The sequence below is a fragment of the Pyxicephalus adspersus genome, chromosome 6 (assembly GCF_032062135.1).
Source record: "Pyxicephalus adspersus chromosome 6, UCB_Pads_2.0, whole genome shotgun sequence".
Classification (NCBI taxonomy): Eukaryota; Metazoa; Chordata; class Amphibia; order Anura; family Pyxicephalidae; genus Pyxicephalus; species Pyxicephalus adspersus.
In genome coordinates this window covers 45,031,818-45,045,758 of record NC_092863.1, presented here as the reverse complement: position 1 = coordinate 45,045,758, position 13,941 = coordinate 45,031,818, and the positions used below count along the sequence as shown (strand labels likewise).

The 13,941-nt window shown below is 38.3% G+C and overlaps 1 protein-coding gene across 1 annotated transcript in view; it reads left to right on the top strand.

The window, feature by feature from the left end:
* The first annotated feature begins 13 nt into the window (after nucleotides 1–13).
* Nucleotides 14–13,941, top strand: part of RSPH14 (radial spoke head 14 homolog) — a 94,847-nt gene continuing 80,919 nt past the window's right edge. Inside the window, exons 1-4 of the mRNA XM_072415567.1 lie at nucleotides 14–410; nucleotides 3,639–3,860; nucleotides 6,752–6,854; nucleotides 9,031–9,149. Of these exons, the coding sequence (XP_072271668.1) occupies nucleotides 3,662–3,860; nucleotides 6,752–6,854; nucleotides 9,031–9,149 (421 nt within the window). The 5' untranslated portion in view covers nucleotides 14–410; nucleotides 3,639–3,661. The remainder of the gene's footprint in view (nucleotides 411–3,638; nucleotides 3,861–6,751; nucleotides 6,855–9,030; nucleotides 9,150–13,941) is intronic.

The following is a 13,941-nucleotide window of genomic DNA, read 5'->3' as shown; positions in this document are numbered from 1 at the left end:
CGTGGTTTCTCTGGTTTGAGAGGACCTGGAGGAGGACATTTGAAGTATGTCTCTATGGGCGGGGCTAACATATCCAGTTTAAATGTGCTGCATGACGACACCATGAAATAGGTTAATGTCTCCGTTAACATTTTTGTATAGTATAAGAGACAGAATCCAGACTTATATAAAAGACTGGGCTTACGGTTATATAAAGCTTAGAACTATGTGGAGTATGACATTTTCGTAATTTGCGTATTTGTCATTTTTTACAGCTGCTACGTTAGCGTAGAGTGTTATTCCAGACTACGCTCGGTGCGCCATTGAGTAATCGGTTGCCTAGTGACCAGGGCACGCTTGCTGTGGCAATAGTTTAGTCAGAGAGGACCAGCAGCTGCTGCCATTGGGGATAAGGCGACGACTGTCTTTCGGTGAGCATGTTTACCCGCGGCCAGTATTCCCAGCTTCATTTCCAGCACACAGTTATTAGTTATTACCGTTATTACTTCCACTCAGTGTAGTATTTCAGCAGAGTTTGGGGTTAGAATCTGTCACAGAGAATTGCTGTGTCCATGCTGGCCTGGCAGTTATCCATGGAACAGATATCACTTTCTCCTCACTAGCTGCTTCAGTGACAATTGTCAGTTTTTGGATTTAAATGACCTGCTGACAACTGGTATTATTATGTGACGTCATAACAAGCATGTCACCAGAATCCATAGGAGGGGTTCAGTGCTCAACCCAGACATTTTTTTAAGCTGGGTGGGAAGAAATTGTAGGTGGGTGGCAGCCCCTGTATTGTGACCCAACTCATCAGTAATCACCCAAAAACAGCCCGATGGCTGCTGTAAAGTGCCAGGTGGTGCGCCCGGCTAAAAGGGGCTGGGGAGAACACTGGGGTTAAACACCCATCAGTTTCTATGACATCAGGAACAGCGGGGTGTCGCCCTCTGCTGGCCAAGGAGATCCTGCAGTGTTACAGGCAGCAAGGGTGTAAAAACAATAAACTCACTGGTGATTCTTTTGACACTATTGTTACAAATACCAGTGAAAACATAACTTAATATCTGAAATGAATTTAACAATAAAAACCTGACAGAAACCCCAATCCTTCCCCCTCTAGTCCCCAAAAAATATTTGTGCCAATCTTGCTAAAAATTACATTTTTAAGATTGCTTGCTCCTTTTTGTTGCTAAAAAGTGTGATCTTTTTGGTTACATTTAGTATTTTCTTCATTAGATCCCAATTCATTTATATATACCCCATATACAATTTTTATGTATTTTTATTACCTAATATCTATGCATTATATGTAATTTGATATATGTCATTTATATTTCTTTGGGTCTAATTGTAGGTCACCAGTAATGTTTATGTTTATGTATACTTTGTAACATATTTAACACAATCAAGATTGGCATATATTGTATATTATTATGTCTCTCTTTGAACTTATACACAGACCGTACAGTTCTTATGCTATTACTCCCCTGAAGAAGCCAAACGTGGCAAAACGCGTCGGGATTCCTTAAGACAAAATACAGCTTTTATAACTAACTCATTTAGAATTTACCTGTCTAGCTTATACATATCAGTCTTGTGATTATACAACTGGAACAATGTATGTACCATAGTTATATATGAATCGAAAGTATATCAATACATAATTAATTCTAACATAATACAGTGTTCCAGATCCTTGGACTTATACCAAACAGGACATATACCAAATTTTTCCCATAGGAAATAAAAGGAAAATGATTAATCCATTCCCATGAAAAAAAATCCTATTGTTATTGGTGTATTATACATTGATGGGTCTGTATAAAATAATTTAAACACTGCTTAATACTAAAATACATAAATACAAAAGCAATTAGATGAAATAAATGATAATGTAACCTCACTTTACCTTGCTGAGAAGAGTTGAGTGCCTACTAGGATGGTGCTGAGAAGGGAGGAGGAGGAGATGTTATGTATATCACAGAGAGTTATAGCGCGGGTTGTTCACTGAATGGTAGTAACTGGCGTACTGACGCTCGTGGGCAGTCGTGGCTTTGTCTGGAGAGAGGTAAATAAGGGTAGAGTGCCGTGTTATGACTCATTTTGACCCCTACAAGTTCTAGCACAAAGGTTGTATACCAAGCAAAGGTTGTATACCAAGCAACATTTTTCGTGTCCAAACAGGACTTATACCAAGTTGGACTTTTTCCAAAGCGGACTTATACCGAGGTACCACTGTATTTTGAGCCTAAACCTCTTTCTTTCCTCCTTTCACCCATTGCATTTCTGAACATTTAAAGAAGTGCTTTTCATAACACTAAGAGGGAAAATACTTTACCCCAATCAATTTACACCACAGGAAGAAAGATTAATTGGTATTCCTGCAGCTTCCTGGGATAGCTACATCGCATACACAGGAGACTGCGGGATTCTACACAGCATGCTGCTGATCGCAGTGCCGATCTCACTTTGCCACATCACCAGGGAGCGTTCCACAAATGTGAACAGCCCAGCGTCTGATCGTGTGAAGCGTTAGATTGGTAACGGGTTATTAACATTATTGGAACACCACCCAATAACAAAGCACCCAAACTTACACATATGGTGAATGAGATTGATCTCCATCACTAGTGTCATCTGGGGAGCTGGAAGAGAGAAGATGGCAATGCAGGATATGAGTTAAAGCAACAGAACAAAGTATTAGCTATAGGTAGCATGGGATTCGCTAGGTGTGGAAAGTATATTTACTGGGCTGAAAAGGTAAAGCTTCACACACACATCAGATGATTCCTGCCAGAGACAAACAGAAAGTGAGGAACAATCCAAAACGTTAAACAAAAATAGAAGGGAAACATTGACATTGGGGACAGAAAGTGAAGGAAAATCTCCTGAATAGCAACCCAACTTGGCAGATGAAATAGTCTGTAGCACCTATCAATGCACAAAAATGAGCCATGTTGCTTTTGTTTGTTTACTGGACCTGCATTGGGTGGCATTCAAAATGAATGGCACCAGAACACACTAACAGAATGCTTCTCCATCAGGGTTCCTCCTTGCTAGGGGCTTCTTGGGCAATGAGCAGTTTGTGACACTTGGGTCACCATTGATCTTTTTAACCCATTAATCTGTAAGGGTGGCATTCTTCCCACTGGCCAGCAATGAAAGAGGCATTCTTAAATACTAATATAATGTGAGCTGTGGTTCCATGAAGACCTGAAAGTTATTTCAAGGGTTTTCCATGGGAAACAGGGCACTAACACATGGATGGTGTGTCATCATGTATTACCAGGGCATGGTAGCATCAAGGGTCCTACTGTTCAACATTCCTGAGACTAGCAGAGGTGCAGTGTCTTATATCTACATATACAGCTATCAGTTCTTTTAGGAGGAAGATCAGGATACTGATTAGGTACATTTAACATGTAAATATTTCCTATACCATAGCACACTTAGATCCATGTTAAGGGCTTTCTGTTTATCTTTGATTTGAGTATAACTTCAACTACACATCAGTGATGACCAAAATTTAAATACCTTTGATCTGATACACCTTACTTGTGCTTTATTTACCCAGTCAAATCAATCATACCCTAAATCAAGAACACGATTGCAATGGACATATATAACACAGTAACTAACATTTTTTTTTCTCTTAGGGCAGAAAAAAAAGTTTACATCAATGGCTGAAGCTAGGATATCAGCTTATCTACCACCAAATATTGATCCTACAAAAGCGCCCATTGCCTTTGGGGAGAGGGCTTTACCAAAATTAAATGAAGAACTGAAGAGCTCTGACCTAATTACTCGACAAAGATCTCTCATGGCGCTTTGTGATCTTGTGCATGATCCAGAGTACGTCTACCAGGCAGTGCATTTGGGTAAGTCCTATCTGTACATCTGTACACAGGTAGTCTTTTTTATATCAAAGTCATCTATATCCGCGGTCCCCAACCAGTGGTCAGCAACAACATTTTGGTGGTCTGCGGCTCTGGCCAGTGCGCACCCCAGCGGGGTCAGGAGAAGGACCCTGCTGAGGGGGCCCATCGGCCAGAGCCGCGGACCATGTCAGAGCCACAGAACGGTGGGCAGGTTTTGTCTCTGGACACAGACCTGCGATGGAAGAGTGGACGGGTTCTGGCATCATGACGTCACAAAGGTTGGCGAGCACTGATCTATATATCAGTTTACTGTCTAAAACTGAAAGATTAAAGCTATGCACGCACACCAGATGATTCTCATAGTGCTCATCTTGGGCGAAAATCTGACATGTATACAGAGGTCCTCCAATGATTGATGAACAACCAATCAGGAACAAATTATGAGCACTCCTATGGAGGAAAGTGCAGCAGGATGCCGCTCACTCCTCCCTCCCCTTACCAGTCCTCATTGGTGTCTGTGAATCAATGCACTTTACATATTGTTTGTTTTAATAAACCAGAAAAGCACTTTCCTTTTTAATGGTATTTTTATTGCAACTATATAAATACTTGATTTCATTCTCTTGTAATGCCCAGGACAGCAGTTTCCAAAAGGCTATAGTTCTTTGTAAATAAGGTGAGCTAGATATACAATTACTGAAAGTAAACATTTTGACAGGGGTGGAGATCGCAGAAATACATATCCTAGAGATAAAACCGTATGGACATAATTGATCCAGAGGAAGGCAAAAAACCCTGGTAAACTTTGTTCCAACAGGGAAAAAAAAATCCTTCCTAATTCCCTGAGGCAACCAGATGTTCCCTGGATTAACAATCCCTGTTATCTTTATTTTAAAGCCTCAATACCCAGTTGTATTATGTGCTTCTAGAAAAGCATCCAGCTTTTTATTAAGGCAATCTATAGAACTTGCTGAAACTACGTCCTGAGGAAGCCGATTCCATGTTTTCACAGCCTTACAGTGAAGAATCCCTTCCTTATCCAAAGCTTAAACTTCTTTTCCTCCAGATGTGCCATTTTGTTCCTTGTAATCATATCAAAGTGAATAAATGGGAAGAGAGTTCTCTATATGGACCATTCATATATTTATACAGGGTGATCATATTTCCTCTTAAACATCTCTTCTCAAGGGAGAATAGATTCAGTTCAGCTAATCTCATAGCTGAGCTCCTCCATTCCTTTTATTAGTTTAGTTGCCCTTCTCTGCACTCTCTCCAATTCACAATGTCTTTTTTGTGAACTGGTGCCCAAAACTGGACTGCATATTCCAGATGTGGTCTGACCAATGCTTTGTACAGGGGCAGGATAATGTCTCCATCTCTGCAGTCTCTTGTTCTTTTAATACAAGAGATGTAATTCAAAAATTTTACACATTTGACATATTGGTGTAACACATAAATAAAGTTGGTTAGAAACAGTTTAAGTTTTTAAATTCTCTGGTATTTCTATTGTTCCCAACCAATATTGGTAATAATGGTAAAATCTTACTAGCACATGACAGAATGAATCATGGTGAATTAAAGAAAAGAAGGCCAACCCAGTTCAGTGTTTTTTTCAGTGCATTATTTATAGTATCTTTTTACAAATCACAGGATTTCATGTCTAAAAGATACAACATTAAAATATGTATAAAAACATAACATCCATGGCAACAAATTGCTGCTGTATGTTTAGCTGCTTGAGTGAGCCTAGGAGACACATCTCTCTGCATATTGTTTTATGGTACACTGATGTCTTCTGAAAACTTCCAGCACAAAAATATAAAATGATATTGCAGGTGATTACTTTCCCCACTGATGACTACATCTCAGCCAGTAAAAATCTAGTGCTAGGCTGCCCATGCCAAGACACTAAAGCTGTGTACACACTTCCAATTATAGTCGTTGGAAAGGATCTTTCACAATCCTTTCCAACGACTAAGCACTGCACGATGCATGAACAAGTGCTGTACATACAGCACCATTCTGCTCTATGGAAAGAGGAGGGGGAGAATGACGGAGCGGCACCTCGCTGCACGCTCTCCCCCTTCACTTCCATTACAATCGTTAGTCGTCCATCATCCTTGGATCCGTCAGGACGGTCGTTCGGACAATGGACGATGGGCACTGTACACATGCCAGATTCAAGCATTGAACATGTGTACGTAGCTTAACATCCTATAGTCTGACTGACCTTAAAGCTGATTCAGATGCTTGATAATTAATGTTCAAATTGAACAATTCCTAACCAATTATCAGATATTTGTTCATTCAGAAACTGGCCATCAATTTTAAAAAAAAGTCCAGGCTACAGGCAGGAAGTAGAAAAATCTCAGGAATAGAACTTCATAAAATATTGCTGTAAATATTGTAAAAAATGGAATGAATCTCCACAATGAAAACATGTCTTTGGTTGGTTAATTAAAAGAAGAAATCAAAGCAATGGAAAGGCAAGATTATTTAAAGGGGGGGGCATCTAAATTCATATCATATAACTGTTTCCTTCAATAAGAGAGCATTAATATGTCGTCAGACCTGGTTGTTAGTTGCACGGCTCCTCCATCAACATTATATAGGGTTCTTTATTCATTGTGAAATAAACAACTTGTTTTTTAATTTGTGATAGATATATTAACATGTAAATAATGTCCATGGTGAACTGTCATTATTGAATAGTATGTTATGAAAAAGGATGTGTTCTGTAGTATTTTCATTGGGACTATGACCAGGGTATTTTTTGCAGCATTGTTTCAAAAATACCATTTTATTTTATTTTCACATTTTTGTAAGTTTTTGTATTGAGGACCCACTCATGTCTAATGCATTCTGTTTATGGCTTGTGTATTCCTATACAGGTTTCATGGAAAGCCTGAAAACTCTGCTATTTGATGAAGACTGCACTGTCAGACAAAAAACAACTGAAGTTTTCCACATCATGGCTGGCCATAACATTGGAAGGTTAGTGAGCTTTGTGTGACACTGTATCTGTTTATTCCAAACACATTGGCATATCTACATTTAAGAGAAATGCAGTTTCTGCACTGTTGTTGGATATAATAGATTAACATCTGGTCTTGATCTTGTACAGCTATGCATATGGTCAATTCTGAATGATCTGGTTTTTCAGCATGCTTTTTAAACCTTACAAGTGGTGTCAGGTAACAAAAAGTTGAATATTAACCACACTTACCTTTTTTTTATTTACAGTTAAAAAAGTTGGACAAAAGTCAGGCAATAAGATACGATAGGAGTGTACTTTATACATTTGCTCATTATCAACAGATCTGATATCAAATGGCCAATAACTGGCTAACAGAAGCAAGATTCTTGACATTTTCATTATTAGTTACAAGAAAATGTGTGTGAGTTCAAGAACTAAGTGGGTATCTCTAAAGCCCATTTTTAACTGTTCAGGGTAGCTACATGTCTTGTTCTTTCTTTGACAAACATTTACCTTTAAACCCATTCATACAAAGACAATGCCATTGTGGTGTGTTGTGGAATAGGCTGCCTAACACACCGCAGTGAACCAGAAATCACACCTGCAGCACTTTTACTAGCACATCACAACATGCAAATCTGTACCATGTACAATGCATTACTGTGTACTGTAGCACAGATACATCAGATACATAAATTACATCATTTGAGAGAATTGTCTTTCAGCTTGGTATTTTGCAGGGTTTTTTTGTTTCATACAAACTAGAAGCAATGAGTTTGAAATGGGCATGGACACTTCCACTATGATTTAATAAATAAAGTATACAATGTTTAAAGTTCCTCTGCTAGATTGGATGGTGATGGGTGGGTGACACCGTTAGGAGAGTAAAAAGAACCTGACCTAATGGTTTAGGTGATATAGGAGTGAATGCTGCAAACTAATGGCAGCAGAGCCAGGATTTATTTTGTGCTCTCTGGCTCCACTTAAGCAACCAAGCATTTTCATTAAAACAAAAATCTGTACAATAGTTTCCACGTAAGTGAATTGACCTAAGATCCATCATTCATCTAATTATGCCTGCAGTAGTTTAATGTTCTGGTAGCCTTGGTCGAAAGATTGGAGTCTTTCATTTATTCTTGGAGGTATACAGAGCTAGAGTACTAGGAGACATATGTTTCTTTAGGCAGAAAGAGCAGAAAAAAAGATCAGTGACACTTAAGAAAACATTAGGAGATAAGGTAAATGTCAGCTTAATATAGGGAGGAATTACTGCAGAGCGGGGTGGAAAGGGGTAGTACACAGAAGATTGGGATGCAGGCAGAATAGCCATAGTGAAGAACTTTGCAGTACTGGGGGTGACAGCAAAAGGCAAAACGAGGTGTCACACAGGAGGAGAGTTTACATTTAAAGTAAACCTAAAATCAGAAATTGATTTTAGGTAGGCCAGCTCTCCACTCTGCCTGCCTATCACTAAGACCCTAATGGCAGCCACATACTTACCTATCACATTAAAAAGAGGAGACATTGATTAGCTTGACCAATTGAAAGAGAGTGTTTTAGGTGAATAGTAGGGAATTGCCTGGATTTTTATGTGTTAGTTACAGCAGGCAAGAAAGGCAGTAAAGGAGTGGAAAGTTTTAGAGAAGAGTAGAAAAGAAAGTTGTTAAACATGAAGTGCTCCACTCTCTAACAGAATAACACATTTGATTTAAAATCATGCACACATGATTTTACTTTTTCATGAAGCCAAATCTGCCTATCATATAGCAGGCTAACTGGTGCAGGTTTTCTACAATGGTTTACAGAGGTTGTCAGGTAGATAGTATCACGTAATTAATGCCCCTGCTAACTAAAATGTCCAATCATGGCACAAGCACCGTCCAAAGGTTCTCAAATGTAAATCAGTGTTGCCATATATGAATCTTTTTCAACCTGATAGTCATATTCATTGCAGCTGAACTAATAGAGTACACAGGAACCTGCTAGACAATTGTCTGACAGAAGCCCTCCTGGAATATACATATTTATCTCTAGGTATTCAGGGTGCTGGTTACTATCAATAATAAACCACACCATTGTACTATATTTCCTTCTGCATATTGTGCAGCACATATGAGCTCTGTAACATAAACAATGTAAGTCAGTTGAACAGGCTATTTGCTCTTTTTCACATTTTTATGTTCCACATTTCAGGGAAGGTATCCTGAGAAGTGACGTTGTTATCACACTTTCCCACCTTCTAAATGACCCTGTAGATATAGTTCGAAGAAATTTGCATCAAACATTTGAGATGCTCTCAGAGCTTCCAGCAGGTAAGTGTTTATGTACTTTTGTATTTCTAAATAACTAGGGACTTTCATAATAAGAAATACTACAAGTTGACAATCAAAATTCCGGCAACCTCCGGACCTGAAGTGTGCCGGATTTTCGAAAATTCCGGATTTTTTTATTTTTATACTCACCCCCACACACAGGCAGCCTTCCTCTGCAGCACCCGCGGACATATGGAACAGTTCCAGGGAGCAGGCAGCAGGGACGTCTCAACGTGTATTTAGTTTAGTAAGCAAGCTAACAGCTGTTTCTGCAGAGCAGTGCCATCAAAACATAGGTGGCCAAACAGTGTACTGCAGTCCCTGTATCAAAAATGCAATCTGAAATTAATTCTGGGAAACTGAAAGTACTGGATTATTGATTTGATTGATATTGATTACTGGATTTTCGATTGTCAACCTGTAGTATGAAAGTGTCACATATCATAGTTTTGTGCTTCCAAATTTTCCTATTGGTATTTTATACCAGTTCTATCTAACTCCAGTCTCCAAAGTTGTATACATTGTTAGCATTCCTCTGACAGCAGTAAATTTAGTGTGGTGGTTTATAATGAAAATAAACGGTATGAAAATGGTATGAACATCCTGGACTGTGTGTAATCCTTAGGAAGATGGACAGCCCTGTTTTAGGCCTCATAAGGTAACTGCTTCCTGTACACTATTTTGCATCAGTCCCTGTACTTGAAATTGGATTACCTATTATACTTAGTGAACACATGTGCAAGATGGAATTAGTGCCTACACCCAAATGGTCAGTGTAGTGCAATGGAATAAATATATAAAAACTGGTATGACAAGTAGTTGTTTCATTTTTGGAACTATGCAAGAAATGGAATTGCTTTTATTAAGAATTCCAGTTTAATTTGCTCCATATTGTATACATTAGTTGTATATGAAAATGTATTATATTATTGTGACCAGATCTATATTGGTCATTTATTTTTTTCTGTGCCCAGCTGTGTATTGTCTTTTACTATGTAAAGAAATACACATTTTGCAGAACTACCTGCAACAAGAAATCCTAGTTGTTCATTAGAGAAAATAAATGTGAATGATGCACTAATCTTGTACAAGGTGCTGAGTAAACTAAACACATTTGTCTAGACATCCCCCTATCTGGCCACAAGCCCTGGTTCTTTATTAGAGATTGTATGGTGATATCATATCACCCAGTTTGTTCCAGATTTGCCTAGGGATGTCTCTTGATTTATGTTTCTGGTACAAGTCCCGGGTAAATCTCTCCAGTGATAAATTGTTAAATTATAACTTGCTGTACTATTAGTTACCATAGCACTGTTAGAGCTCGGCTTTGGGTGTAGTGGCAGAACAGTCTCACTAGGTGGCGCGATGACCTGCCGACTTAACTGCCTGGTTTATGGAGGCCTGACAGTGCAGAAGCGTTTCACTTGGAGTGTATTAGTTATATGACATCTTTGTGGCATTGGTGACATAGGTGCAAAACATACATGTCTTTAGTAAAGGTGCTAATAAAGTGTACTTTCTCATCTGTCTTGTGATCACAATTATATGAACCTCACTGTAGCAGCTTACCTCCATATCAATGTGATTATATTTTAGGAATAAAGACTTTTCTGACTAGCATGTATACCTGGTACAAGTGGCAGAGATATATACTGCAACTTTACAACCATTATTAAATGAGAGATTCAGAGGCTCTGATTTAATAAAGCTCTCCAAGGCAGTATCCTCTCCAGCCTTGAAGAGCTTTAATGAATCAGCCCCAGAGACTTAGAAACTCAGGATTACCATTATATGAAGCTTAAAGTGTCACACCATCATCTCAAATGTGATACTAGCAGGAGCAATGTTCTGACTAGATTTTATACTACCCATTAGGAGTGGCAGACAGATATACTACAACCTTATGGCCATCACTGTGTGAGAGCAGACTGAGAATTGCCATAATTGCGATCATTATAGGAATCCACAAGGCTGGAAGCTGCAGTATATCTACCATCCTTATTGGAGACATTTACTGTACTATGCTCAGCCTCATTCTAAGAGGTAATTGTCATGGCAGTGTACTTGCTATCATACTTAAACCTGCCATGCTGAGGATAGTACAAAGACTCACAACAATGGCCACTTTTTTAAATGCTACTTGCTTGTGTGTGGCTTCAGTAGTTTTTACTACCAAATTGACAGTATTGGCAGCCTACATAATTGTCTAATAGAGGTGATTCATTTCCAAGGAATATTTTAGCATTTGTATTCCTATACATTGTAATGAATTAATATTTGTTTTAGTTTGTAAAGTTTAAATTTCCCGTAGGCCTTTTGTATATCTTATGCAGACATCAATTCATTTATTATTGCCCCTTTGTATAACTGCAGTAAAAATAATGACATGAAACATGCCATAATGGAAGCACTCACTAAAACATGCTTAGAGGATTACTCTAAGTAGCAGCATTTGCTGCAGTATCCTTACCATCATTCCTATTAACAGCATTGACTGCAACACACTTATTTATATAAAGGAAATTCACTGCAACATGCTTACCATCATTGTTTATACAGTGAATCCCTGTAATGTGTTTATCAATATCTAACTGAAAAGTAACAGTAAGTTGAAACAACACATGAGAAGATTTTGGCAAAATTGGATATGTGTAAAGTGTAAGTCTATGTTTTTGTTTTTTTACAAGAGTTAAATCCTTTTTTTAGGTTTTATCGTTGTTGTAGCTAGAGAGATTTTTACTAATGTGCTGTCCACTAATGTTCATGTGCTGTGCTGCTGTAGTTTTTTGGCCCACTACAATACACGTTCTGTGTTATAGTACTCTAATGTAGTGCTGTAGTGCATTGCAAAGCAAGTTTATTCTTGATGTCTGTTGAGGTACCATTTAAATGAATGGCACCACAATGCACTAACATGTGCTACCACTTGGGGACAAAGAATTCCAATGGTAGCAGAGACAGTAGTAAAACCTATTTTTTTACGGTGGGTTTATGCCATCTATATCTCCTTTGGGAAGCTTCTGTTGACATTGGTCGTCAATGGAAAGTGAGGGAAATCCTCGGTAAAATCCAAGTATAGGTTCCAACCCACTCTATCCAGAATACAAAATGGTCCTGGCTTGGATTTCATGGTAAGTAATACACTAAGACTCCTGATTGTAGTCCAGCATAGTTTTAACGCTGTTTTCTCACACTTTTGTTTTTACAACACACAGCATCATCACATTGTTAAACATCTGAATGGTCACTGTGGAAAAGTTTTCCATAGTTATACAAAGTTTTATCCTATTCTATTTTTAAAAATAGGCTTAAAGGCCAACTACATCTTACCATTATTACACTGTGTCCATCAGCCTTCTTTGCTCCATAAACACCGTTATTCCTGTCATTTTTTATTATTCTTTCCCATCTATTTACCAAGAACTAGTGAACCTTTTTAAAGACAATTTACTGTATGTTTAACATAAAGCATTACAATGTCCCAACATTTACCTTTGTTTCTGCTTTGTGACTTCATTCTGCTCTGGGATTCCCCAAACTTGGACAGATACCCCTTCCAAATGTCTATGCGTTCTCCACGTTGGATAATGTGGTACTTCAGAGAAGTATGGATGTTCTCTGTTCTCTGAATACTCATACTTCATGCCTGAAATAAAACTGGTCACTCAAGTGTCACATACATTATTTTATGCAGCCTTCATGCTAATGCATTTTCAGTTTAACCAACATCTCAGCTATCTGGCCAGACCTTCAATATCAATTATTATTGGAATGCATGGACCATTCTTGTGACACTTGCTTGGCATTACATTATTATTATTTTTTCTCCAGCGACATGCCTAGTCAGTTAGGTAAATATTTTACTGTAAAGAACATTGCTTGGTGGAAGATCACACAGATTCCATCTTTGTACAAAAAACTGTAGGCTTGACACTGAATGAATTTCCCAAAAAGCCAGATTCTACTTCTTTAGCTTTTATAATAACCACTTAGTGGAACATGTCAGTCAGTTAAAGAAGTCATTTATTGGGCCATATCCTATGTTATGGGATGAGGAAATAGGCAGCAGAGTTACAGGGTCTACAGGACATCCAGGACTCTTGTGTCTAAGTTTTATTGCGGCACGTAAAGTATAACACCTGTCTGAAAACGCAGAAAATATTAGTTAGGGGTCTTATATGCAGAGGTGTATATTTATTGATGTCAGAAATGAAATCAATCTAAATAACTTTAGCATGGTTGTGATTAAACAAGCCCCACATTTCAATGTCATCATGTTCCATTGTCATTTTTTTTACCCTTCTTGCGTGCCTCAGAATTTTCATTGAAGGCCATTGTGGCAGGCACACTTCCTTACTGCACAATTTACCAATATACTTCTACTAGATACACTCTCTGGGTTTTAGGAGGTGTCAGTCACTTCTGCTCCAGAAGTGACAAAGCTGTGTGTATTAGATTTATTAGGCATTGTGTTAATCACTGATGAGTGGGTATTACTGCAGTGATGAACTGACATCAGCCCACTTCTCCTACAGCCCTGTTTAGAGCAAAATGAAAAGTCAGTATATACAGTTCAGGAGGTGGGGCACAAAGCAAATAGATAAATCGTGAGAAACTCAGCACACACAATGACTATATTGCTTGAAGGATACTGCTCAAAGTAGGGATTGGCGTTGTGGAAAAAAGTCATAGCTAAGCAGCTTAAAATGCTTTTTTATTCTGTCTGACAGGAGTTCATCTCCAAAGTATTACTACTATTTAAAGTTTAATATTGCTATGGGATTTAATAGCA